This window comes from Piliocolobus tephrosceles, chromosome 16, assembly GCF_002776525.5.
Source record: "Piliocolobus tephrosceles isolate RC106 chromosome 16, ASM277652v3, whole genome shotgun sequence".
Classification (NCBI taxonomy): Eukaryota; Metazoa; Chordata; class Mammalia; order Primates; family Cercopithecidae; genus Piliocolobus; species Piliocolobus tephrosceles.
In genome coordinates, this window is record NC_045449.1 from 8803565 (window position 1) to 8830959 (window position 27395).

A 27395-nucleotide genomic window follows, 5' to 3' on the forward strand; every position below is an offset into this window, starting at 1 on the left:
CGAAGATGGAGTCTTGAGGCAGGGACTATCCTGCCCACCTCACCCAAGTGCTGTGGCCTCCACCCAACCTGGGCTGCCAAGTTCAAACCCAGGGCCTGGCACACTAACCTCTTCCAGTGGATTCCAGTCCTTAACTCCATGCCTTATAACTACAGGTGCACGATCAGAGACCATGCATATCTGGGACATGCAGGCTGACACATTCCATGATGCTTTGGGCGACCATGAAACACGACCCAAATCAGAACCATCCTACAACAGCCAGGAAACATATATTCGGGATTTTTCTCTGGGCTATTTCAGATGCCCCAATCCACATGGGGCTTGCGTCAGGGTAGGCATTATCTTACCCACATTATGCCTCGTATAAGATAAGGCGTTATCTTATAAACATGCAAATAGGGAAGGGTGAGGAGTAAAACTCTATGATACCAGATATAAACGATGTTGACTCATCTGCCCTTTTAGATACTCTGGTCCTTGGACGATCAAATCCTTTGATTACTACAGCTGAGTGGTGAACTGGACAGCCTGGATTTGTATCTTGCCTTTGCCACTTACTGCCTTGCGTGATCTTGGGCAAGATATTTAACCTCTTTCTAACTCAGTTTCGTCCTCTGTAAAATGGGGATAATAATAGCTTCTAGCTTATAAGTTGACTGTGAGGTTTCATTGATTTAATACAGTATAGGCAATATATTTAAATATATGTAAGGTGATTAGAACAGCAACTGGAGTATAGTACGGGCTCTGTGGGCAACAGCTTTTATCAGGACCAAATTTCCTGCCTTCTTTTTTTGTTTTGTTTTGTTTTTTGTTTTTTGGTTTTTTTAAGATGGAGTTTCGCTCTGTCGCCCAGGCTGGAGTACAGTGGTGCGATCACAGCTCGCTGCAACCTCCGCCTCCTGGGTTCAAGTGATTCTCCTAATTCAGCATCCCGAGTAGCTGGGACTGCAGGTGCCCGCCACCACACCCGGTTGATTTTTTTTATTTTTTTTTATTTTAGTAGAGACTAAACCCTCTACTACTTTAGTAGAGGGTTTCATCATATTGGCTAGGCTGGTCTCGATCTCCTGATCTCAGGTGATCCGCCTGCCTCAGCCTCCCAAAATGCTGAGACAACAGGCGTGAGCCACCGCTCCTGGCCTAATTACCCGCCTTCTTAGTCCAGGTCCTGCCAAATCCACAGGCTGCCCCCAGTACCCAGGCTCCTGGGAGTCAGCCAGGCACCCAGACGGAGGCAGGTCTAGCGCTGCTCTCTGGCGCCCCCTGCGGCGCAGTGAGCTGCCCCCGCGGGGCCCTTGGCAGGGTCCCCCAATCGCCCATCGCTTACCACCTCTGGGCCCCTCCGCGGGCCCCAGCAGCGAGCAGTAAATCTCCTCCAGCCTCTCCACGTGTCCCTCCCGGCTCGGGCTGGCCTCACTGGCCATCTGCTCCACGGCAGCCACCACGGCGTGGAAATAGTGCTCCAGGGTGCGGCGAGGGCTGGCCTGTCCGGGAGGGGCGGAGAGCCTGGGTCTTGGCCCAGCGCCCATGCACCCCAGCTCCTAAGCCAAGTCCGCAGGGCCCTGGCAGCCCAAGGTGACACCTCCCCGCTGCCCCTGGTGGACTGGCAGGAGCTTCCCCCAAAGGCTTCTGGATCTCACATTCAGGGCCCCACACCTGCCCTGCAAGTGGGGGTTCCCCTCTGCCCCTCACACACTACTGGGGGAGACTGCTGGTCTGTATCATCTGTTACCCAGAGGGGCAGAGACGGCCGCTGACGCCCACCTCCTGAAAGTGTCACCCAGCACTTGGATCCATGTTCTAGCCCCCACTAGATTGTGAACTCCAGGGAGTCAGGGAATTTTGTGTTTCGTTCACAGCTGCATCTCCAGCACTTAGAACAGCTCACTGCACCAGGCGTTGTTCTAGGGGCTGGGATACAGCAGCCAACGAAAAGACAAAAATTTGGGAGCTCCTATTGTCGTGTGTATATGGCAGGAGGAGCGGGCAATCAACAAGGTAAGTAAAATGTATGGATGGTAAATAACAACAATAAGCACCAAAGAGAAAATAAAACAGAAAAGGAGGATGTGGAATTTGAGGGAGGGGCTAAATTATTTAAATTGTGTGATCTGGGAAGCCTCCCTGAGAAAGTGACTTTTTTTATTTTTTGAGACGGAGTCTCGTTCTGTCGCCCAGGCTGGAGTGCAGTGGTGTGATCTCGGCTCATTGCAATCTCTGCCTCCTGGGTTCAAGCGATTCTCCTGCCTCAGCCTCCCGAGTAGCTGGGACTACAGGCACGCACCACCACATCCAGCTAATTTTTGTATTTTTAGTAGAGACAGGGTTTCACCGTGTTGGCCAGGGTGGTCTCGAACTCCTGACCTCAGGTGATATGCCCGCCTCAGCCTCTCAAAGTGCTGGGGTTACAGGTGGGAGTCACCGTGCCCAGCCAAAATGTATGAATTTTTGATTTGGGGGAAAAGGTGATGTGAAACAGGAGAAGGAGGAAGAGCAGGGTGAGCAACTGGTACGGGCATCCAGGGACCAGGGCTGGAACTGACAAGGGGCTGCAGGCAGGATCATTACCTGCAACTTCCTGTGCAGAGCGCCTGCGTGACAGGCTTCCCCCAGAGCTGCCTGCAGGGCGTGGGAGACCACGTGGCGCATGCAGGCCTCTGGTGTCTGCTGCTCCTGGGCCGCCTCGATCTCCAGTAGCAGAGCACTGCACACGGAGGCAGACACCAGCTCAGGATCCACGAAGAGGAAGACTCTGAGGGCAGAGGCAGAGGGGCGAGGTGGGATTGATAGTAACTAATGGGAGAGGGGCCACCGGATGGGCACTCTCAGAGCTGTGCAGCACCCCCAAGTAATTTAATCCTGCTGAAAAGAGGAGTCTTAGATTTGAAAGTCTCTAGGTGGGATGACAATAGGGAGTGGTGAGGACTGTGGCAAATAAGAGCATGCACTGCCCTTCTAGAGGGGCAGCTCTGATCACTGTCCACAGAAGACAGCAGGCCTAGTCCCGTGTCTAGGAAAGTTCCAGCCTCAATCCTGCTCCCTCTCTCAGCATCCTGGCCCACGGACCAGGTCACCCTCTGGGAGGGACTCTAAATCCTTCCTGCCAGAACTGGAATTCTGAGCTCTGAGTGGATCCCACCTTCTCTCATCCCCCTTATCACACCAGAGAGCTGACCTCCCCTACTCCCTCCTCCTCACCCTCTGTGTCTCCCCACGTCTCTCATGCCAAGTCCTCTGGGTGCCCTGGGCATTCTTGCATCTTTCATGAACACAGCACCTCACACCCCAAACTCAAGCTGTGCCTTTCAGGGCCAAGTTAGCAGAGGTGCCTGCAGAAAAGGGAGGTGCCACTCCCAACTTCTTCACCCCTCTCCCCAGCAAGAGCAGGGGACTCTTCCTCAGTCTTATCTAAGGGGCTGGGCGTCTCCCATGGAAGCCCTTGGGCTTCATTGTGCCCTTGCCCCTGAGCCCCTCCGCTATGGCTATTCTGGAGTCTCCTCTGGCTGCCTGGCTGGTATGATGCTGCATCATGGCCAAGGGCAGGATGGAGGTGGAATGACAGAGCTCCAAAGTGGCCCCGAGGCCATGTCCACCTTCTGCATGTGAGCAAGGTAGCTTCAAATCCAGCCTCAGAAGAAAGAACGATCCTGTGTTCAGTGGTCTCCAGAAAACAATATGGCGCCAACCTTGAACTGCAAACGCACTCCACCGCTGGACAAATGTCATGGCTGGGGAGTTCTGCTAGGGCTCTTCTTAATCCAGCCTCCTCTTTTGTCCTCCTGCCAGGGAGCAGTCACTAATGCCACAACACTTTTGGGAGGCTGAAGGCAGCAGTTTTTCTGGGGCCACTCACCTCTCCTGGTAGGGATACAGTTCATTCATCAAGTTCTGTTCGGCAATGACCATCCTTTGGTAGAGTGTCCCTGCAAACCAGACCACTTTGGCCAACCAGCCCCCAAGTCTCTGATTCCCATTCTCCACCTTCCTACAGAAGGTGTGGAGGCTTTTGAGCCCCCTGGTATCCTGGAGAAAAAGGAAAGACTCTGGGCAGTGTTGGAGGTGCAGCATGGGAGACAAAGATGCCCGGTGACTCTTACCTGGGACAGCCGTCTCTGTTTTCAGCCTTATCGCGCAGTCCAAGGCGACTGTGCAGTAGGGGGTGGGCAGGGTCAGTAGCCTTGTGCAAAAGGCATAGATTCTCTGGTGGAGCTCCTCTGTGATTCCTGTGGCCTGGGTGAGAGGGAGGAGGGGGAGGTGAGAGGGAGGAGGGGGAAATGAGAAGGAGGAGGGGGAGGTGAAGGGTCCCAGGGGAGTTTCCGGGGAGGGGCTTGGGAGAAGAGGTGGAAGGTCAGGCCTAACAGCCAGACCTGGGCTCACAGCTCTCTCCCAAACCCACACCTTCCAGCCTCTTCTCCCAGCACCTGTAAGACATCCCTTTGTGGCCCCGCCCCAACTTACCAAGATAAAATTTCATTGCATCAAGTTATGCAAGCAAATCAACTTCCTCCCAGCCCTCCTGCTCTATCAGGGAAGCACATTCCTGTGGTTCTCCAGGCTCAAAACCTTGGAGGCACTTCCTCAGTCTCCTTTGCTCCCCCTTGCATCCCACAGGCCTGGGCTCCACAGTGCCCAGGAGGCCCCCCTCTCCCTCCCCACCTCAGTGTGCCCTCTGCCTCTGCCGGAGCTAAGCCCCATCTTGACCCTGGACTTTCCAGCAACCCCAGACTTGCTCTTCCTGCCTTCCTTCACCACCACTCCCACCCCGAGACAACACACAGCTCCCGATTACTCTTCCTGAAACATTCACCACGTCTGTATCATGTCTCTTCTCTGCGTAGGGATCAGTGATGTCTCCTGTTGCACCGCACACAGGAGCAAATGCAAAGGCCTCATCCTGCCAATCAAGGCCATTGTCTCTCCAAAGTTCTCTCTCCATATAGGAGGGAAAGGGGGTGGCTAGCGCTTAGAAGCCAGTTAATTAGCCTTGGATTAGGGCAGGTAATCCAAAGGAATTTCTAGGCTCATCCTGGCAGAGACTGACTGCCCACTAAGGGAAAAGGACAGTGTCCGGCCCAGCCACATGGAGGTCACCAGTACCACCTCGACCTCAGTCCCCGGCTCACCTTGGTGAGCACGTACATTACAGTGTGCAGCAAGGGAATGATGACATGCCGGAGGTCCTCGCTTTCCGCCTGGAAAACAGGAGATCACGTGACAGGTATTGGGCTGGGGGACTCCCCATCTCTTAGCAGGAGGCAGTCTAGGCTGGGGGTGGGCAGGAGATGGGGTGGAAGGCAGCCAGGGGGACAGCAAAGGGCCATTGTCTGCTCTGGATAGAGGAGTGGGGAGGAAGGGCACACAGGTGAGGAAGCCCCTCGGGGAAGGTGTGGGAGCAGGTGAGGGGCCAAATTCAGTTAGGGTAGGAGTCGCAGCAAAGCCACAAACAAGTCCCCAGCTTGGAGCCGCCCTTGAGCGCAGTGTTTCCCACACAGCTGCAAGCACAACATTGGGTAATGTGGAGGATAATGTAGGTGGCCCAAGGATAATTTTGAGAAACGTCAATAATCGTATATTGATGTGTATAGGCACCTTCTGTTTCTGACAAGTGATATGGATTTTCCATTTGTGGTCGCATTATGGCGCTTCTTTTTGAAAGATGTTTATTCAAGTAACACAATGAGAGTCGATGTAAAGAAAATATTGCTTCTGTAAAAGTACAGGAGGGAGATGCATATGATAAAAATCATGCAGGCAACCAAAGCTTGGGCGACACACAGCTGCCAGGACTGAGCCCCTGCCCAACTGGCCCCTCTCTTCCTTTCATCCCCATCTTCCTTCCTGAGGTCCAGAAACTCACCTTCTCCAGTTCTCTGAGCAGAATGCGGACCAGCGCCGGGCTCTTCCCAGGATCTCGCTCGACCTTCTTGTGCAGGGACCACCTCCACATGCCTGGGCCAGGAGAAAGGGGAGCCCAGCATGACCAGGTGGGAAGAAGCTCTTACCGGAGACCCCTCTGAGCAGGACCCGGAGCCCTGGAGCCCCAGCTGCAGCTCCGACCAGCCACAGGTCTGACCCTCCCACCAGCGTTTGGCTCCAGGTGCACCGGGGCACCGGGGTGGGCTCCTCCCAAGGGGGAAGTTCTGATCTGTAGCCCTTTGTGGATAGTGAATTCCCAGGGCAGAAAGGAAGGCAGGTGGGACACCAGTGGGGACAGGTTGTGACAGGTGTATGCGTGCGGATCACAGAGCAGCAGTGCTTGCAGGTGTGTGCCCTTAGCCACATTCTGGAAGTTCTGCAGGCCTGGAGTGCGAGGGGAATTAGGTTTGAAAGTGAAGCTAGGGAAGGTGGTTAACAAAGAGGGTGGCAGGCTGGGTGCCGTGGCTCACGCCTGTAATTCCAGCACTTTGGGAGGCTGAGGCAGGCAGATCACTTGAGGTCAGGAGTTCAAGACCAACCTGGCCAACATGGTGAAACTGCATCTCTACTAAAAATACAAAAATTAGCCAGGTGTGGTGGTGCATGCCTGTAATCTCAGCTACTCGGGAGGCTGAGGCAGGCGGATCACTTGAACCGGGGAGGCAGAGGTTGCGGTGAGCCGAGTTTGCGCCACTGCACTGCAGCCCGGGTGACAGAGTGAGACTCCATCTCAAAAACAAAAGAAAAAAAAAAAAGGAAAGAAAAACGGTGGCAGATCCCCAACGTGCTCTGTGGCAGTTGCTGGGAGGGTTGAACTAGGGAGCAGAGAAGCCTTCTCAGTCCTTCAGGCTCTAGGTATTTCCAGCAGGAAAGGGGTTTGGCGAGAAGACCCTTGCCCCATGAGCTCCAGGCCCAGGCCCTTTCCTGTATGTGTGTATTGTTGGCTGGGGTTGGGTGGAGGTCAGAGGGACCAGCTGCCGCCGCCAGCTGGCTCTTACCTTGGTTGCTCTGCAGGGCAGGGGCCTGGGTGCTGAGCTCCCGGAGCACAGCCTGCACGCTCCTCTGGAGGTCCAGCTCCACATCTGGGAAGTAGTAGGGGTGGGAGGAAACTCAGTCCACTGAGCCTCACCCTCGTCCCACCTCCATTCCTCCTGAGAATGTCTTTAGCCATTTCTCTGAGCCTCAAGAGGTGCCCGAAGTAATCTACTTAGAGCTGGCAGCCAGCATGCCAGCCAGGGCTGGAATATAGCCTTTCCTTCCACATTTCTGTGTTCTTTGTAAAATCAGCATTTCCCAAAGTGCAGTATGTGTACCACTGGTGGTATGCAGGACAATTTTAGATGGTATACAAATGACCTTAAAATCTGAATAGTTATGCATTTATTTTAATGCATGTTAGAAAATACATATATGTATTTTCATATATATGAAATATATATCCTCCAAATATATATATGAAACATATATGGCCTCCAAACATGTATATGAAATATATATATCCTCCAAATATGTATATAAATATACATATCCTCCAAATACATATATGAAATATATGTATCCTCCAAATACGTATATAAATATATATATCCTCCAAATATGTATATGAAATATATATATTCTCCAAATATGTATATGAAATATACATACAAATATGTATATAAATACAATATACATATATAAATATATATATCCTCCAAATATGTATATGAAATATATATATTCTCCAAATATATATATTATATATATATATAAAACTATTAGGTTGGTGCAAAAGTAATTGCAGTTTTTGTTATTATTACTATTATTTTATTATTATTATTATTTTGAGACAGAATCTCACTCTGTCGCCCAGGCTGGAGTGCAGTGGCGCCATCTCAGCTCACTGCAAGCTCCGCCTCCTGGGTTCATGCCATTCTCCTGCCTCAGCCTCCCGAGTAGCTGGGACTACAGGTGCCCACCACCATGCCTGGCTAATTTTTTGTATTTTTAGTACAGACTGGGTTTCACCGTGTTAGCCAGGACGGTCTCCATCTCCTGACCTTGTGATCCGCCTGCCTCGGCCTCCCAAAGTTCTGGGATTACAGGCATGAGCCACCATGCCCGGCCTTTGCCATTGTTTTTAATAGTTCCTCAATCCATGCATAAAGCTAAAACTTATTTATTTTATTTATTTATTCTTTTGAAGCCTACAGCCCCCTGTGTTTTCCGGTAGTCTCCCGTCCGAGCATAAAGCTAAAATCTAAAGTCAACTTGAAGAATCATGTCAGATCCATACCAGGACAGGTAATAACAAAGACTCTCTCCTTGACCAAACCTTACTCGGCCCCCTCTTAGCCCTCGTCTTCACCGGGCCTCAGCCTTGGCTCCTGTCCTGCCTTTGGCCTGCCCATTCCAATTTTAGCAAGAATCTTGCCAAATCAGTTTAGGTTGGAATCCCCCACCCTTGATATCTCCTGCACCCCTTCATGTACAAGAATTTGCACATGTACAAGAATTTGACCTGCCTCTAGCAAGAATCCCGTTAGCTCAGTTTAGCAAGAATGCCCCGACCCTTGATGTCCCCTCTTAGGAATTTTCCATCCACTGACCCCTTCACTCTGCCTATTGGCTGTAAATTCCCAACTGGCTTTTCCTTATTCCACGTTGAGCCTAGTTTCTCTTTCCTAATGCAATAGTCTTGGATAGGTCTTCCTTACCATTTTAACAAGTGTCAGAATAAGTTTTTTCTTTAACAGTGGTACATTGACATGGAAAAAAAAAAAAAAAAAACCATGAAAGTGGTACAAGAATAAGCAACTGACATTTGGGAAGTGTGGTAGCTGTGAGAATGTACCTCGCTCATCTCCCACTACCGGGAGTTTAATGGATGCAGGTCCCCAGCTGCTGTGCTGTCGCAGTGGTTTGGATATTTGATCCTCCAAATCTCAGGTTGAAATTTGGTCCCGTGTTGGAGGTGGGGCCTAATGGGAGGTGTTAGGGCCATGGAGGTGGATGCCTCATGAATGCCATCCTTGTGATAGTGAGTGAGTTCTCATTCTATTAGTTCCCCTGAGAACTGGTTGTTAAAAAGAGCCTAGCACCTTCCTCCTCTCTCTTGCTTCATCTCTCAGCATGTGATCTGTACACGCTGGCTCCCCTTCCACCAGGAGTGGAAGCTTCCTGAGCCCTGAGGCCCTTATCAGAAGCAAATGCTGGCACTCTGCTTCTTGTACAGCCTGCAGAACCCTGAGCCAAATAAACCTCTTTTCTTTGTAAATTACCCAGCTGCAGGTGTTCCTTTGTATTATAGCAATTCAAGCAGACTAAGACAGCTGTGAAATCCATCACTTTCTGCTGAGCCACACTTCCCAGCCAATACAGGGTATGGTAGTGGTTCTAAAGCAGGCCCTTCCCCAGGAGATGCTCAAGCTTCTAAAACTGCCCTGCTGAGCTTTTCTTGGACTCCCATCAGTCCAAGGCATTTCCACTGCTCCTTCTTCCTTTTCTCCTTCATTCGGAGTCAGATTTGCACTAGGGTCTGACAGCTGCTCTCCCAGGTCCCCCTCCGTTTCTGTCACACAAGTGTTTCCCCAAATAAATCCTTGAACTTGGTGTCTGCTCCTTGGCAGATCCGGACTCAGACAGAAAGTACGGGAAACACTCCTCATACAATAAATTCCTCTTTGCAATTAGCTCCCACCAAGAGTTTGCCATTACAGGTGAGTGTGTATTCTCTAATTGTCAGACAACACAAAGCACGTGTCTCAAGAGTTCCTCTTTGACTTGGCTATCAGGAAACTTATGGTCAAATTGGGGCCCAGTCTCAAAAATTAGCTCATCTCATGTGACAGGGATCTCTCTTCTTGGTTCCTTTTTGGTGCTCCTGCTTTATATTCTACTTAATCTACATCTGAATTGTCTCAGATTCCTTTGGAAGTAAGTAGAATAGAGATAACACATTTAAAAATTGGCAGATTGCAGTCCAAGAGTTAACAATTTTTTGGGCCAAGTCACCATAGATGCTAGTGCCCATGGTCTGGCCCCTCCTCAGACCCGTGCAAAGCCTACGGGGGCCACATCCCTGAAGCCCCCACTTTCTTCCTGGCTCTCATGTGTCCCCTGTGATACACTTGTCCCTGGCAAGGCCTGGTCCTGAATCTCCTCCAGGCTGAGCGTAGACAGGGTGTTACAGCTGCATCTGCTCACCCGGTCCCTCTGCTGGGCAGAGCATCATCTCCCCAGACTGTCAAGGACATCATTTATCTTGGCTTGAAGGTTGGTCACAGTCTTTCCTCCATCTATGCATTTCTACCTTGCATGAAGATTTAATGAGTTAATGCAGGATGAGTTATTAGAACATTAGCTGGTGCTAAGTCTTTTTCCTTCTCCTCCCTCCTTTGCTCTCTCCTTCCCTTCCTTCCTTTCTTTTTTCCTTCCTTATTTCTCTTTCTTATTCTGTCTTCCACTGCATATTTGCACGGAAAGGCTGAAAACTGTGACAAATGTGATTTCCTCTCATTCCCCTCATCAGAAGGGCAGCCAAGCCTTTGTCTTCTGACTCTAGGTCCCTTTGCTTTGCAAGGGAAGTTGAGTTTTTGTGTTTCACACAAAAATAGAGAAGTTGCCAGTAGCCCTGGGAGACCACTTCAAATAAATTTTGTTTTTGAATGTCTGGGTAGCTAAAACAAACTCTCAGGCTTTGGTCCACATCTGGCTTGCTATGTGTTTTGTTTGGGCTTGTATAGTGTCTTAAAAAAAAAAAAAAGCAATGAATTAGCTGCCAACATTTACAAGTCAGGAGATTTTGCATAACAGTTTGGGTTTCTGGCGTCTCTTAAAAATCTGACAATCTGTTGACACTGAACCTGCATTCTTCTCACATGTGACAATTGTAGGGGGTGGGGAGCAATTGCCCCCTTAGATGAGCACAGCTTCTCTAGGTCTTTCTAGTTCCCCATGCCTCGGTTTCACTCATTGACATTCTCTGCCTGGCGCCTGAAGGCACTTCAGTCTGAGGCTCCTGGCAAGTTGACTGAGCCAATCAAGCTGGATTGTCTAAGTGCAGAAGAAGGTTGATGCTTTTAAAGAGGAGAGTGGCCCAGCCCAAGGGTGGAGGTTGGATGCCCTAAGACTGTGAGGGCACAAGAGATATAGGGTTCCAGGGAATGAGGAAAATCAGACCAGCTGGGACAAAGTTTACCAGTGGTGGCAAAGGTCAGATGAGGGGCCGCTAAGCACTGAACCCTGTGCCTCTGATGCCACAGCAAAGGTCTCCTGAGCCATCTTCACCAGAGCATGAGACCGTCCCCCAAGGCAGGCTCTATCTCCCTCTGGACGTTGCAAGTCTGGCCAAGCAGTTCTGGTGGCTGCAGCCATCATGGACTGGAGACCACAACCTTTTCCAACTACCTGGACTTTATAAACCCTGAGCTTTTACAAACTCCCACGGACAGGAAAGCACTCCAAGTGAATGATGCTAGAGTTCATCCTAACCTTAGAAAATGAGAGATTGAAGCTGGTTTTGATTTGATTAAATTAAAGAAAGAAATGGGATATTTCCTGTGTCTCCAGTGACTCGGCATTGTTCATATATGATATGCAGGTCTGACATCCTTGATGACTCAAATAGTCAATAGATAAATAGCATCCGTTATTATTATCCTCCTCTGCATCCAGGAATGTGGGATATTACTAATTAGGTATTAATATTATTATTAATATTAAAGCTTTTATTTTTCATTTAAAACATTTTTAACTCTTATTTTAGGTTCAAGAGGTACATGTGCAGGTTTGTTACCTGGGTATATTGCTTGATGCTGAGGTTTGTAGTATGGATGATCCCATCACCTAGGTATTATGAGTACTATTACTAATAATAGTACTACTCATAGTACCCAACTGTGAGTAGTACTAGTATCCAAACTAACTAGTTTTTCAACGCTTCCCCCTTTCCCTCCCTCCTCTTTCTAGTAGCCCCCAGTTTCTATTGTTGCCATCTTTGTGTCCATGAGTACCCAAAGTTTAGCTCCCACCTGTAAGTGAGAACATGTAGTATTTAGTTTTCCGTTCCTGCATTAATTCACTTAGTGTAGTAGCTTCCAGCTCCATCCATGTTGCAGCAAAGGATATGATTTTGTCCTTTTTTATGGCTGCATAGTATTCTATGTTGTATATGCAACACATTTTCTTTATCCAGTCTGTTGTTGATGGGCACCTAGGTTGATTCTGTGCCTCTGCTATTGTGAATAGTGCTGTGATAAACATGCAAGTGCATGGGGCTTTTTGATAGAATGATTTGTTTCTTGGGGGATACATACCCAGTAGTGGGATTGCTGGGTCGAATGGTAACTCTGTTTTAAGTTCTTTGTGAAATCTCCAAACTGACTTCCACAGTGGCTGAACTAGTTTACATTCACACCAACAGTCTATAAGCATTCCCTTTACTCCACAGCCTTGCCAGCATCTGTTGTTTTTTGACTTTTTACTAGTAGTCATTCTGAGTGGTGTGAGATGGTTTTGATTTTCATGTTTCTGATAAGTAGTAACATGGAGCATTTTTCCATATTTGTTGGCTGCTTGTATGTCTTCTTTTGAGAAGTGTCTGTTGATGTCTTTTGCCCATTTTTAAAAGCAGGGTTATTTGTTTTTTGCTTAATCAGTTGTGTAAATTCCTTATATATTGTGGATATTAGACCTCTGTTGGAATGTATACTTTGTGAATATTTTCTCCCATTCTGTAGGTTGTCTGTTTACTCTGTTGATAATTTCTTTTACTTTGCAGAAGCTCTTTAGTGTAGGCCAGGTGTTGTGGCTCATGCCTGTAATCCCAGCACTTTGGGAGGCAGAGAGGGGCGGATCACTTGAGGCCAGGAGTTCGAGACTAGACTGGCTAACAGGGCAAAATCCTATCTCTACTAAAAATACAAAAATTAGCTAGGCGTAATGATGCACGCCTGTGATCCCAACTACACAGGAGGCTGAGGCACTAGAACCACTTAAACCTGGGGGGTGGAGATTGCAGTGAGCTGAGATTGCGCCACTACCCTCCAGCCTGGGCAACAGAGCGAAAATCTGTCTCAACAAAACAAAACAAAAAGAAGCTTTTTAGTGTAGTTAGGTCCCAATTGTCAATTTTTGTTTTTGCTGCAATTGCTTTTGAAGACTTAGTCCATAAATTCTTTCTCAAGACTGATGTCTAGAATGGTATTGCCTAGGATTCCTATAGTTTGACGTCTTACATTTAAATCTTTAATCTATCTTGAGTTAATTTTTGTATATGGGGAAGGGTAGTGGTTCAGTTTCATTCTTCTGCACATGGCTAGCCAGTTATCCCAGCACCATTTATTGAATAGAAAGTCCTTTCCCCATTGCTTATGTTTGTCAACTTGGTCAAAGATCAGGTGGCTGTAGGCATGTAGCTTTATTTCTGGATTCTCTATTGTGTTCCATTGTTTATGTGTCAATTTTTTACTAGTACCATGCTGTTTTGGTTACTGTAGCCTTGTAGTATAGTTTGAGGTTAGGTAATGTGATGCCTCCAGCTTGGTTCTTTTTACTTAGGATTGCTTTGGCTATTTGAGCCCTTTTTTGGTTCCATATAAATTTTAGAATAGTTTTTTCTAGTTCTGTGAAAAATGACATTGGTAGTTTGATAGGAATAGCATTGAATCTGTAGATTGCTCTGGGTGGTATGGCCATTTTAACAATATTGATTCTTCCAATCCATGAGCATTGGAATTGTTTTCCATTTGTTCATGTCATCTATAATTTATTTTTAGCAGTGTTTTGTACTTGTCAAGATCTTTCACCTCCTTGAATACATAACATTTAAATAGCACTTGAAAGGCGTACACACAGAGAGTCTTCCATAGGTGTGGTAAGGTGATGCTATGTGCTCACCAAACCAAGTTCATTTTTGTCGCCAGGAGACAGCAATACTGCATTTCCCAAATTCCTCTGCAGTTAGATAAAAACAATGTGACTGCATTCTGGCCAATGCATGTGGAATGTGGTGGAAATGATGTAAGTCACTCGCAGGCCTGTGTTCCCTGCACTGTCCTTCATACTCCTCTTCCCTTTCCACAAGACGGAATAAGTCTCATTGTCTGCTTGAAGCTCAAATTGGACTGTGGTGAGAGTAAGAATAAGCATGTTTTGTCTTAATCCTCTGACATTTGGGACCATTTGCTTTTAAAGCAGCTACTGTTCTCTGACTGACTCATGGATATGCAAAGTGTATTCCAATGTCTAATCTCACTTGATTCTGACAAGCACCCTGTGAGTTTGGCAGGACAAATACTGTTCTCTCCCTGTTTGATAGATTCCAGGTCTAGAGCCCTTACCTTTGTCACATATTGCCTCTCCAATCACAGAAAGCCACACCTAGAGGGCCTCCAGTACCCAGATGCACCTCTTCCAGCCTACACCTGATCCTCCTTACCCCTGTGCAGTATAAAGGCTCAGACTGTTTGGAAAACCTTTGCAATCTTACCCCTGTTTGCAGGCATGGCAAAATAACAACAGCTTGGTGCTCCTGAAATATTGCTGTTTTGCATACCCTGAAATAAATATTTTACTTCTCAGGTACCCCTCTTGTTAACTGTAGGATGGGAGGACTCCAAGAGCTGTGGGAAGGTGGAGAGTGTTAAAAACAATCATAGGCCAGGCGCGGTGGCTCACACCTGTAATCCCAGCACTTCGGGAGGCCGAGGCAGGCATATCACCTGAGGTCAGGAGTTCAGGATCAGCCTGGGCAACATGGTGAAACCCCATCTCTACTAAAAATACAGAAAAATTAGCCGGACACGGTGGTGCACGCCTGTAATCCCAGCTACTTGGGAGGTTGAGGCTGGAGAATCGCTGGAACCCAGGAGGTGGAGGCTGCAGTGAGCCTAGATGGCGCCATTGCACTCCAGTCTGGGTGACAGAGAGAGACTCCGTCTCAAAAAAAAAAAAAAAAAAAAGTCATGATGTGGAAAGACAACTGCAGTCCTGGTCATGATGGGAGAACTCCTCTTCTGAGTTGCCAGGGCAATCATCCTGATTTGGGGATGTTTCCTTTTACCCATTGGATCTGGGAGTCATCTGCCACACCTTTGGAGGGGGAAGTCAGTGGTTTCACCTGCCCAGTGTCCCTCCCTGCTCATTGCAGTCTTGGTGGGACTGTGACCCAGGTGCCTACTTAGCTTCAGCCTTGGTGTGGGCACAGAACCAGGATGCCCAGACTGATATTCTCTGTCTCTGTCTCAGGCTTGGGCAGAGAATGGCCGGGAGGGAAGGACGCCTGGTGTGCTCTCCAAGGACACTGCCTACCTCTCTCTGTCCTGGTGGCAGGGCTGTGCTTTCCCTGCCCTTTCTGGTGTCTGGTGCTTCAGCTTTTCCTTTGATGCTTGGCCACATTTAAAAACAATTAAATTGGCCACATCAGTTTCTATTGCTTATATACAACAAACCCTTATTGGTGCACCTCTTTTCCTAAAAGACAGCATGGCATGTAATTATTGTTATAACGTGAGTGCAAAGTAAGTTGGTTTTGAAATACCTTCATGTGTCACTTAACTACAGGGATGTGTTCTGAGAAATATGTCATGGGGCAATTTCATCAGTGTATGGATATCGCAGAGCTCACTTACACAAACCTACACGGCATAGCCTGCTACACACCTAGGCGACAAACCTACACAGCGTGTGACTGCACTGAGTACCGTAGGCAATTGTAACACAATAGTTTCTGTGTGTCTAAACGTATCTAAACATAGAAAAGGCACAGTAAAAATATGGGTCTCATGGGACCACCGCTGTTTATAAGGCTCGTCGTTGACCAAAACGTTGCCAATATACAGTGCCTGACTGTATTTAGGAGATTTTCACAGTGCTTCCCCATCCCAAGCCTCCCACTCCAAACCCCAGCTGGTTATGGATGACCCAGAATATTGTAACAACAGGATTCACTGGGGTTGCCTGACTCCATGGAGCTTCCTCTGATTGGACGAGGCTCTCGATGGATGGATGGATGGATGGATGGATGGATGGATGGATGGATGGATGTCAAAAGAATTTATGTCATAGGAATATTAACAATTGAGCAGCTGACCCTGCCTAGGGGGTGCCCTTCCCTTCCCCAGGACAGGGATCTTTAGGGGAATTAGAGTCTCGGCTTGGTGGCCTAAGGTGTGATCTTTGACTTTCCGGGTGACCAATAGATGATGCACACCTTGCTGGGGGACGGTCATCTTTCCCTGTTGTCCCAAGTTGACATAGGGTGAAGAGTCCAGGCTTTGAAATCAGCCAGACTAGGCCCCAGTTCTGGCTTTGCCACTTAGTAGCTGTGTGGCTTTGAGCAAATTATATAACTTCTCCAGGCCTCAGTTTCCCTTTCAGAAAAATGAGGATAACCACAGTGCTAGCCCCACCTCACAGAATCCTTCTGGCATTTGTGCAAGGCAATCCATACTGAAATCATTAAGCCTAGACACTGCAGCTAGATTGTTGAGTTCCACTCCTGATTTGACCACTCAATAGCTATGTGACTGGGGGAAAACTACCTGCCCCTGGTATGCCTCCATTTCCCCTTCTGTGAAACAAGAGTAACAATCCCTATCTTACAGGGTTAACCAAGACTAAATGAGTTAATATTTGTCAAGTGCTTTTATCCCTCCTCAATCCATTATAAGTGCGATATAGGTTTTTGTTAAATAGTCGCAAGTATTTGGCGATAAATCTTGACTATTCTTGTCATTATTCCCATTGTCAAGCTCAGTGTCCAGCGAGCAGTTGGAGCCTCGTGCAAGTGTGTAGATGTCCAACTCTCAAGATGTTCTCACATTTAGGCAGGATCCCCAAACTGTGGTCTTGCAGCCTGTCTACGTGCAGGGGGTCCTGCTAGCGCTAGAGGCATCCTCACGCATGAGAAGGGCCTTCCCTACTCAGCAGCAGGCTCACTAGACCCCTTTCCCCCCACCACACTTACCTGAGCTCTCCATGGGAGTCTTTGGGTGTAGGAGGAGGATGTGGTTGTCTTAGGCAGCAGAATAGAAAACAAGGTGGTTGCTTTTCTGCACAGAGGTGGTTCTGTAAAATAAGAGGCAGTTAATTAGTGGAAGCAGTGGGAAGGTGCAGAAATCACCTTGGGAAATGGAGAAGCTCCTAAGCGACCTAGGCTTCTAGCACACTGAGGGGAAGTCTAGCTGTATTTAAGAAAAGTTATGGCTGGGTGCGTTGGCTCACACCTGTAATCCCAGCACTTTGGGAGGCCAAGGCAGGTGGATCACTTGAGGTCAGGAGTTCGAGACCAGCCCAACCAACATGGTTATGGTTGGTTCGAGACCAGCCCAACCATTTCTACTAAAAATACAAAAAATTAGCTGGGCATGGTGGCAGGTGCCTGTAATTCCAGCTACTCAGGAGGCTGACACAGGAGAATTGCCTGAACCTGGGAGGCGGAGGTTGCAGTGAGCTGAGATGGTGCCATTGCACTCCAGCCTGGGCAAGACTTTGGCTGAAAAAAGAAAGAGAAAAGAGAAAACTTATGTAGTGCTTACTATGTGCCAGGCATCACTTTTCTAAGCACTTAAGAAATATCAACTTTTTAATATTAATATTAAACTTATGAGGCAGGTTCTATCTCTCCCCGTTCCCCAGTTCTATAGATGGGAAACTGAAACACAGAGAGGCTAAGTAACTATTTAAAGTCAAATAGTAGCAAGTAAGGAATGAGGACTTGAACTCAGACCGTCTGGCTCTAGAGCCCTCCCTTAAGCATGACCTCTGGCTGCGCCACTGTGACTCCAGTGGAAGATCCTCCCAGAGTCTGCTCCCCAGAACAATAAACCCAATGACCAGAATGCAGAGGAACTCCAAACAAATCCAAGAGCTTGTTTTTGGAAAGAAAACAAGCAAACAGACAAACATATAATTGGGAAAGCTAATCTCAGAAGAGATAAAAAAGAGACAATATTACAAATGATAAATGTCATCTATATATATATATGTATTTATACCAAAAAAGAAAATCTGAGTCCCCTGTGTCACACCTGGTTTTCTAGGAAAATAAAAATGACTCAAAAGGCTCTAGAAGAATTAGAAAAATTGCTTATATTTGTAACCAGTGAGGAAATAGAGACAGTTGTCAAAGAACTAGCTCTGAGAGAGTGATGTCTGGCTCAGATGGTTCTTCTGATAAGTTTTTTCAAACCTACAAAGAAAATATCTATGTTATTTAATCTGCTCCAAAACATGGAGATAGAAGGGAAGATTCTCAGTTTATTGGACAGCTTAACCTTGATACCAGAATCTAATAAAGGTAGTTTAAAAAAAATAGATCACACACTTCATACCCATTGGAATGACCATTTTATATATACAGAAAAAAAAAAAAAAAAAACCAACCAAACAAAAAAAACAAGCATTGGTAAGGGTGTGGAGAATTGTATTTGTTTGGAGTTCCCCTGCTTTCCAATCATTGAGTTTATTGCTCTGGGGCGCAGACTCTGGGAGGATGTGGTGAATTGCTGGTGGGAATTCAAAATGGCATAGCTGCTGTGGAAAATGGTATGGCATGTTCTTCAAAAAGTCAAGCATAGAATTATCACATGATCTAGCAATTTCACTTTTAGGTAAATACCCAAACGAATTGAAAACAGGAACTCAAACAGATCCTTGCATACCAATCTTAATAGAAGCATTATTCAAAACAGCAAAATGGTAGAAGCGACTCAAATGTCCATCAATAGAGAAGCAATGAACGGATAAACAAAATATAATGTATACATAGAGTGAAAAGTTATTCCGCCTTAAAAAGGACTGAAATTCAGATATATGCTACATCATGGATGAACCTTGAGAACATTATGCTGAGTGAAGTCAGTCAGTCATAAAAGGACAAATATTGTATGATTTCACTTATATAACTAGAATAGGCAAAATCACAGAGGCAGAGACAGCAAGTGTGACAAAGTACCAGGGACTGGGGAAGGGATGAAAGGGAAGTTATTGTTTAATGGGTACAGAGTCTCTGTTTGGAATGATGAGAAGGTTCTGGAAATGGATAGCAGTAATCATTGCTCAATATTGTGAATGTACTTAATGCCATTGAATTATATACTTAAAAATGGCTAAGATGGTAAATTTTATACATCCATATTTTACCAAAACAGCAAAATAGACCACGCTGCTCACCTACAAATATCTATATAACATTTAAAAATAGATATCAACTAATTGAATTCAGCAATGGATTGTAATTATAATGTACTACAATTTCAGCTTACTGACAATCATAGAAATGAATATTAAAATGAGAGTGGCAGGCCGGGCACGGTGGCTCATGTCTGCAATCCCAGCACTTGGGGAGGCCGAGGTGGGCAGATCATGAGGTCGAGAGTTTGAGACCAGCCTGACCAACATGATGAAACCCTGTCTCTACTAAAAAATACAAAAATTAGCCAGGTATGGTGGTACTCACCTGTAATCCCAGCTACTCGGAAGGCTGAGGTAGGAGAATCACTTGAACCCGGGAGGTGGAGCTTGCAGTGAGTCAAGATGTCGCCACTGCACTCCAGCCTGGGTGACAGAGGGAGACTCCGTCTCAAAAAAAAAAAAAAAAAAAATTAGAGTGGCAAAGATTTTGACAAAAGATAATGACATCCAGTATTGGCAACGATAGGATATGAGAAAATTTCCAGTCATACATAGTTGGTGAGAAGAGAAATTAGTATAGCCTTTCTGGGTGACTGCTGGACAATATTTATCAAAACTCAAAACGTTCATACTTTTTTGTCCAAGCAATTTCACTTTTAGAAACCTATCCGAAGGGAAATATTGGACAAATGGATAAAGGATATGTACAACAACATTCATTAAAACATTGTTAACAATGGAGAAAAACCAGATTAAAAAAATAAAGGCACAATTATAGAGTACCAAGTAAATAAATTCATCTGTGCAACAAAATATCATGCAGTCATAAAATTATGGTGTACATCTGTATTGGCTGAATTCGGAAGATACAATACCATTTACAATAGCCGCAAATATTTTTTAAAAAATAAATATTTAGGCCAGACACGGTGGCTCATGCCTGTAATCAGTGAACACAGTATTTCTCTCCATTTATTTAGGTCTTCTCTGATTTATCTAATCAGCATTTTATAGTTTTCATCATATGGCTCCTGCATGTTTTGTTAGATTTATCTCTAAATATTTACTTATTTATTTATTTATTTATTATTATTTGAGACGGAGTCTCGCTCTGTCGCCAGGCTAGAGTGCAATGGTGTGATCTTGGCTCACTGAAACCTCCGCCTCCTGGGTTCAAGCAATTCTCCTGTCTCAGGCTCCTAAGTAGCTGGGACTACAGGCACGTACCACCATGCCCAGCTAATTCTTGTACTTTTAGTAGAGACGGGGTTTCACTATGTTGGCCAGGCTGGTCTTGAACTCCTGACCTCATGATCCTCCCACCTCGGCCTCCCAAAGTGTTGGAGTTATAGGCATGAGCCACTGCACCCAGCCTTGCACTCCTTATTTTAAGAATTACTATAAAGTTATTAGTGAAGGACTGGACACATGAATCAATGGAACAGAACAGAGTTCAGAAGCAGGACCACACAGATATGGTTAATTGAGTTTTGACAAAGTTGTAAAGGCAAGTCAATGGAGAAAGGAATCTGTTCAACAAATGGTGATGGAACAATTGATCATTAATATGCAAAACAGGAAGCAAAACCTTGACATAAACCCCAGACCTTACACAAAAATGAACTAAAAGTGGACATAGATTTGAATGTAAAATTCAAAACAGTAAACTTTTAGAAGAAAGCACAGGAAAAAATCCTTGTAACCTCCTGTTAAGGAAAATGTTTTTAGATACAATACCAAAGCATGATGCATAAGAGAAAAAAATGACAAATTAGACTTCATGGAAATTTAAAACTTTGGTTTTGTGACAGATGCCTTTAACAAAATGAAAAAACAGGCCGGGCACAGTGGCTCACGCCTATAATCCCAACATTTTGGGAGGCCAAGGTGGGTGGATCACCTGAGGTCTGGAGTTTGAGACCAGCCTGGCCAATATATTGAAACCCCATCTCTACTAAAAATACAAAAATTAGTTGGGTGTGGTGGCACACGCCTGTAATCCCAGTTACTCAGGAGGCTGAGGCAGGAGAATCACTTGAACCTGGGCAGCAGAGGTTGCAATGAGCCGAGATGGTGCCACTGCACTCCAGCCTGGGTGACAGAGCGAGACTCCATCTCAGAAACAAAACAAAACAAACAACAACAATAAAATAAAATAAAGAAACAAAGTATAGACCTAGAGAAAATATTTGCAAATCGCATCTGACAAAAAATATATATAATATGTAGGATAAATAAATAACTCTCAAAACTCAACAGTAAGAAAACAAATAATAATCCCCAGATGGGCAAAAGATCTAAATAAATACTTTATTTAAAAAAACCATGTGGAAGGCAAATAAACACATGAAAAAATCCTCAATGCTATCAGCAGTTTGGGAAAAGCAGGTGAAAACCATGAGATCTCACTATATGCCTATTAGAATGACTAGATTTTAAAATGAGCAATAGAAAGTGCTGGAGAGCACACGGAGGAACTGAAATTCTCTCTCTCTCTCTCTTTTTTTTAAATTATACTTTAAGTTCGGGGATACATGGACAGAACGTGCAGGTTTGTTACGTAGGTATACACGTGCCATGGTGGTTTGCTGCACCCATCAACCCGTCAGGAGGAACTGGAATTCTCAGACGTTACTGGTGAGAATGCAAAATGGCACAATCAGAAAACAGTTTGTCCATTTCTCATAAGGTTGCACATCACTTACTGTCTGATCCTGTAATCCTTAGCTATTTCCTCCAGAGGAATAAAAACTTACGTTCCACATGAACACCAGCTCGTGGATATATATATAGCAGCTCTATTCAGAATTGCCCCAAACCGGGAACAACACAAATGCCTTCAGTGGGTGCGTGGATGAGCAAACTGTGATACACCCACACAGCGCAACACTCGGCATTAAAAAGAGAACTACGTGCAACCACATGCGTGAATCTTAGAGACGTTATGCTGAGTAAAGGCAGCCAGGCTCTAAAGCCTGCGTGCCATGTGGTTCCATTTATATGACATTCTAGAAAAGAAGAAAAAAAAAAAAAACAAAAACTACAGGGTCAGAAAATAGGTCAGTGTCAGATAAAGGAATCTCTATCTCTTTTTTAGAGCAAACGTTTAATTTTGAGATAACTGTAAATTCCCATCCAGTGGCAAGAAATATTACAGAGTTCCTGGGTACCCTTTACCCAGTTTCCCCCCAGTGACCACACCTTGCAAAATGATGTTACTGTATCAAAACCAAGACATTGGTCGGGCACAGTGGCCCACGCCTATAATCCCAACACTTTGGGAGCCTGAGGCAGGTGGATCACTTGAGGTCAGGAGTTCCAGACCAGGCTGGCCAACATGGTGAAACCACGCCTCTACTAAAAATACAAAAATTAGCCAGGCGTGGTGGTGGGTGCCTGTCATCCCAGCTACTTGGGAGGCTGAGGCAGGAGAATTGCTTGAACCCGGGAGACGGAGTTTGTAGTGAGCTGAGATCTTACCACTGCACTCCAGCCCGGGTCAAAGAGCGAAACTCCGTCTCAAAAACAAACAAACAAAAAAACCCCAGGATATTGATGTCGATACATTTTATTCAGATTTCCCCAGTTTTAACTGTACTTGTGTGTCAGTCTCTTACCTCTTAATGATACACACTAAACTACAAGAAAGGTGACTTACTTACCCATAAAGAGTGGGGTCGCAGGTAGTTTTTATTTTAATACATTTCTACATTTTCTGATTTCTTAATATTACGTACATTTGACCTTATTTTTGTATAACAGATGGCACACACAAAAGAAGAGAGCTAACATATTCTGTTCAGGAACATCATAATAAGATGAACAGCTGGAAGCCCGCCAGTCAATTTAAGAACATTGTGCTGTGGGTTTAACTTTTAAATAACAACAACAACAACAATAAAGTTATTAAAATAATCCCCCTTTTCCCCTCCCTGAGCTTCAGGGACGGCTGCACTAAGAAGCTCATTCATGCTGTGCTGTGGGCGTGACTGACTGGAGTCTGAAGAATTGGGTTGGAGTTGGGCTCCCCCACCGTTAGCCTGTGTGGCTCATTTTTTTTCTGGCCTCTCTGAGCCTCAGCCACCTCCTTTGTGAGATCACACACCCAAAAGCGCCAGGTACAATGTCAGACTATTGAACAACACCCTGTAGATAAAGGGCTGGGCCTGGAGATCGGGGACCCGAAACCCCAGTACAGAGAGGAACGTACTGGGGTTCCGTGCTGTTCTGTCTAAAAATGCACCCTGGCCTGTCTTTGTGAATAAAAGTAGGCATCGAAATTGGAATGAATGATGAAAATTCAAACATGAAAACTCCAACCTCCTGAAATTTTATTTCATGAAAATGAGACTCTGGCTGAGTTTGAGTCTTTTCCAGTCTAAGGGGGAGGAGCTGAAAACGGCAAGGCAGTGTGAGCAGAGCCACTGCGTGGGGTAGACAGGCAGGTGGGCATGAGGCAGATTCAGGTCCTGACCCCATATCCAGTGGTGGAGGGAAGCCGCGAGGAGCTTTCCATATGGGGTGCAGGAGGCTGGGGTTCCCAGGTCCCCCTGTGTGACCTGTGTGGATGTGGAGAATGATCATTATAACCTCCACCTGAATTGCCCCACCAGGTCCAAGCCACCATCATCTCTTGCACGGATCATGGCAGTACCCCTACAGGATCTCCCAGCTCCCGTTCTTTTCCCTTATAATCTATTTTCTGATTCAAGATCTCCGATGGCTTCTCCTCGATCTTCTAGTGAACTCCACGGTGCCGACAAGCTCACCTGATCGGGCCCCAGCACACCTCTCCCGCTGCATCTCGTCCCACCAAAGTTGGTCCTACCTCAGGACCTTTGCACGCCCCTGCCTGGAGCACACTTCCCCCAGCTTTCCCCACAGCTGGCTCCCCATCAACATTCAGGTCTCATTGTCAATGTCACCTTCTCAGAGGCCTTTCCTGACCATCCTGTCCAAAATAGCCCTCCCTGTCACACTGCAGCACACTCTGATTTTATTCATAGCATTTATCAGTATGGAAAATTTTCCTGTCAGGCTTTGTTTTCTTGGCTAGTAATTAGAATGTGAACTCCACAAATACTGGGACGGGGCGTGTCTTCTTCACTGCAGCGTGTCCAGCACCTAGGGCAGCACCCACTCAGTGGACAATGAATATCTATTTTAGATGCATATTTGATGAATGAATGAAAGTGAAGAATACTGTCGAAAGCCACGTGGCCACTGAAGGATAGAACCAGGGCTAGAGCCCAGATCTCAACCTGGGGCGTAGGGTCGTGGCCACTTCCTGTGACCTCCACATGCCTTCCTTTCCCCTCTCTAAACCTCACAGAGCCCCCCTCTGTCTTAGTAAAATAAAATGAACACAAACTTCTGTCTGGGGTGGCATGGGTTAATGACGAATGTGGGGCAGCCTTGAAAGAAAAGAAATCTCACAGATAAAGACTAACAGAGAAGTATAAGATCCCAGGAGTTTTTGTGGCAAATGGAGAGTGCTTCTGGGCTGAGTTTTAATTGAAACTAAAATTCTACTTTGGGAGGCTGAGGCAGGCATATCACAAGATCAGGAGGTCGAGACCATCCTGGCTAACATAGTGAAACCCCGTCTCTACTAAAAATACAAAAAAATTAACCGGGCATGGTGGCAGGTGCCTGTAATCCCAGCTACTCGGGAGACTGAGACAGGAGAATCGCTTGAATCTGGGAGGCGGAACTTGCAGTGAGCCGTGATCGCGCCACTGCACACCAACCTGGGCAACAAGAGCAAGACTCTGTCTCAAAAAAAAAAAAAGGAAAGTAAAATTCTAAGAAACTTTACCAGTAACTGTCAGAAAGCCTCCCTGATCACTTGTTCATTCCTTCAGTCACTCACACATTCACTCATCAAACATTTATTCAGCGTTTCTATATATTTGTGCAGGTGCTGCTTCCTTGCTCCTCCCCCAGGGGACCTTTGTGGTCGATTTCCTGTCCTTTGGGGCTGCTGGCCACACCAGTGTAGGGGAAGAGCCCCCAAGGGACAAGCTTGCACGTAGACAGGAAATGGAAATAGAAGCAGCTCATTCTCAAAATGCGTCAACATCTCATGTGTCTTCGCTTCAGGAATGAGAAGAAATTTTTTAGGAAATAAAGCTTGCCCTTTCAAGCACCAAACCATGCTTCTGAATGTTTTCTCAATTAATCTTGTTTGGTTTGGTTTCATTTGGTTTGGTTTGGTTTGAGACGGAGTTTCCCTCTTGTCGCCCAGGCTGGAGTGCAGTGGCGCGATCTCGGCTCACTGCAACCTCCACCTCCTGGGTTCAAGCGATTCTCTTGCCTCAGCTTCCCTGAGGCCAGCAATTACAGGCACCTGCCACCACACTCAGCTAATTTTTGTATTTTTAGTAGAAACAGGGTTTCGCCATGTTAGCCAGGCTGGTCTCGAACTCCTGACCTCAGGTGATCCACCCACCTTGGCCTCCCAAAGTGCTGGGATTAGAGGCAGGCGTGAGCCACGGCACCTGGCTGTTTTCTCAATGAGTCTTGATGGAAGCTGATTGCATGCACCGTGCCATAAAACGGTGATGATGGCAGGAGCTATCAGTAGGTGAGGACAACCCTATCCTACACTGAGTGGCTGTTACTGTTTGACTTCTCATGTATGATTCCTCATTTCAGCAGCACCGACTGTGTCCTGCACGTAGTGGGTGAGTGGAGGCTGCAGTCGAGCCCACTGCTCTGCTGGCCTTTTTGTAATTTACCTGGGCAGGGAGGGTGAGGTTTTGCAATTCATCCGTCCAAAGAGGAACTTGCTGTAATTTGTCTGCTCAGAGGGGTGCCTCTTTCTGATTTGAACCAAGTGCCTTCTGCGTTGGCTGCAGCCCTGCCTGGGCTGTGTCTGCTCCTCCACCCGACTGCCAATTTGCTGAAGGCTGGGAAGCCGGATAAGCATATGCAATTGTCTTGTATGTAAAATGAAGAAACAAAGCCTGAGAACTGATCAATGAAAAGAGCATCAAACTTCCATGCATGGACTTGCAACTTCTATTTGCTCAGAAGGCCCTCTGGCTGTCTTCTGAGTTCCTGGCAGTGTTTCGGGTGGCTGAGGTTGCTGAGTAAATCAAAGAGCCTCTTCAGAACATAATCCATGGGGCAGAAATTGCACAAGACCTGAGAGGTTAGAGATGAATGAATGAGACACAGTCCTTGCCCCTTGGGGCTGCATGGTCTACCAGTCTGCCACCTCGTAATGACCGCAGGGTGGCTGTACTTGCCCAAGACCCCTGGAACAGACCTCGCACACCCATGGCCCACCATTAGCACACTGAAACTCTCTCACCGCTGCATGCATGCAGCATGCTTGTGATGGTTTATTTTATGTGTCAGCTTGACCAGACCAAGGGAAACCCAGATGGCCGGGGAAGCATTATTTCTGGAGGTGTCCGTGAGGGTGTTTCCAGGAAAGATGAGCATCTGAATGGAGGGAGTGAGTCAAGATCTGCCCTCAGCCATGTGGGTGGGCATCACGTGATCTGCTGAGGGCCTGAAATAGACAAGAGGGAGGAGGAAGGGCAGATGTGCTCTCTGTGCTTCAGCTGGGACCTCCATCCTGCCCCTGGACAAAATCAGCGCTCCTCATTCTCCAGCCTTCGGACTTGGGTGGAGACTGACGCCATCATCTTCCCTGGTTCTCAGGCCTTTGGACTCAGACTGGAATCACACCACGGGCTTTCCCGGGCCTCTATAGCTTACAGACCACAGATGAGGGACTCCTCAGCCGCCACAATCACAGGAGCCAATCCCTGCTAATACATCCTTTTGCTTTCTATCCACCCCCTACCCACCTCCCAATCTCTCTCTCAATCCTATTTGTTGTGTTCCTCTGGAGTGACCTGACTAATACAGTACTTAAGAAGACTAACCATTTCGCAGACTCATGTCAGAGACTCAGAGACTGTGCTCTGTCTAGTATACTTTTAAAATTCACTTTTCACATAAAAAACCATGTATATGGCAAAACTCTAAAAGGCACAGATAGCTATGCAGTGAAAGGCCAGGCTCCTTCTTAGCTATCCTCTAGCCCAAGGGTCCCCCAAACCCCAGGCTGTGGACCTGCACTCATCCATGGGCTGTTAGGAACCAGGGACATGGCAGCAGGTGAGTGGCTGGTGGGCCACCAGGACCGCCTGAACTCCGCTCCTGTCAGATCAGCGGTGGGGTGGGGGCAGGGGCATAAGATTCTCATAGGAGCTTGAACCCTATTGTGAACTGCACATTCGAGGGATCCAGGCTGCCCGTTTCTTAAGAGAATCTAATACCTGATGACCTGAAGTGGAGTGGTTTCATCCCGAATCCATCCCCAGCCCCAGCCCCCTTCC

The 27395-nt window shown here is 46.6% G+C and overlaps 1 protein-coding gene across 8 annotated transcripts in view; it reads right to left on the reverse strand.

The window, feature by feature from the left end:
* PIK3R6 (phosphoinositide-3-kinase regulatory subunit 6) overlaps positions 1–27395 on the reverse strand; it is a 61077-nt gene that overhangs the window by 27503 nt on the left and 6179 nt on the right. For 2 of the 8 annotated variants that reach the window (XM_023190885.1, XM_023190881.1), the window contains exons 2-9: positions 16871–16971; positions 6921–7004; positions 5864–5955; positions 5130–5198; positions 4104–4236; positions 3860–3929; positions 2575–2758; positions 1334–1490 (exon numbers count right to left, since the gene is read on the reverse strand). In XM_023190885.1, the coding sequence (XP_023046653.1) occupies positions 1334–1490; positions 2575–2758; positions 3860–3929; positions 4104–4236; positions 5130–5198; positions 5864–5955; positions 6921–7004; positions 16871–16883 (802 nt within the window). In that variant the 5' untranslated portion in view covers positions 16884–16971. Of the gene's footprint in view, positions 1–1333; positions 1491–2574; positions 2759–3859; positions 3930–4103; positions 4237–5129; positions 5199–5595; positions 5956–6920; positions 7005–16870; positions 16972–19363; positions 19430–25778; positions 26188–26356; positions 26561–27395 lie in introns of those variants that run through there. The other 6 variants (XM_023190882.1, XM_023190883.1, XM_023190884.1 and 3 more) reach the window with 6 other exon arrangements.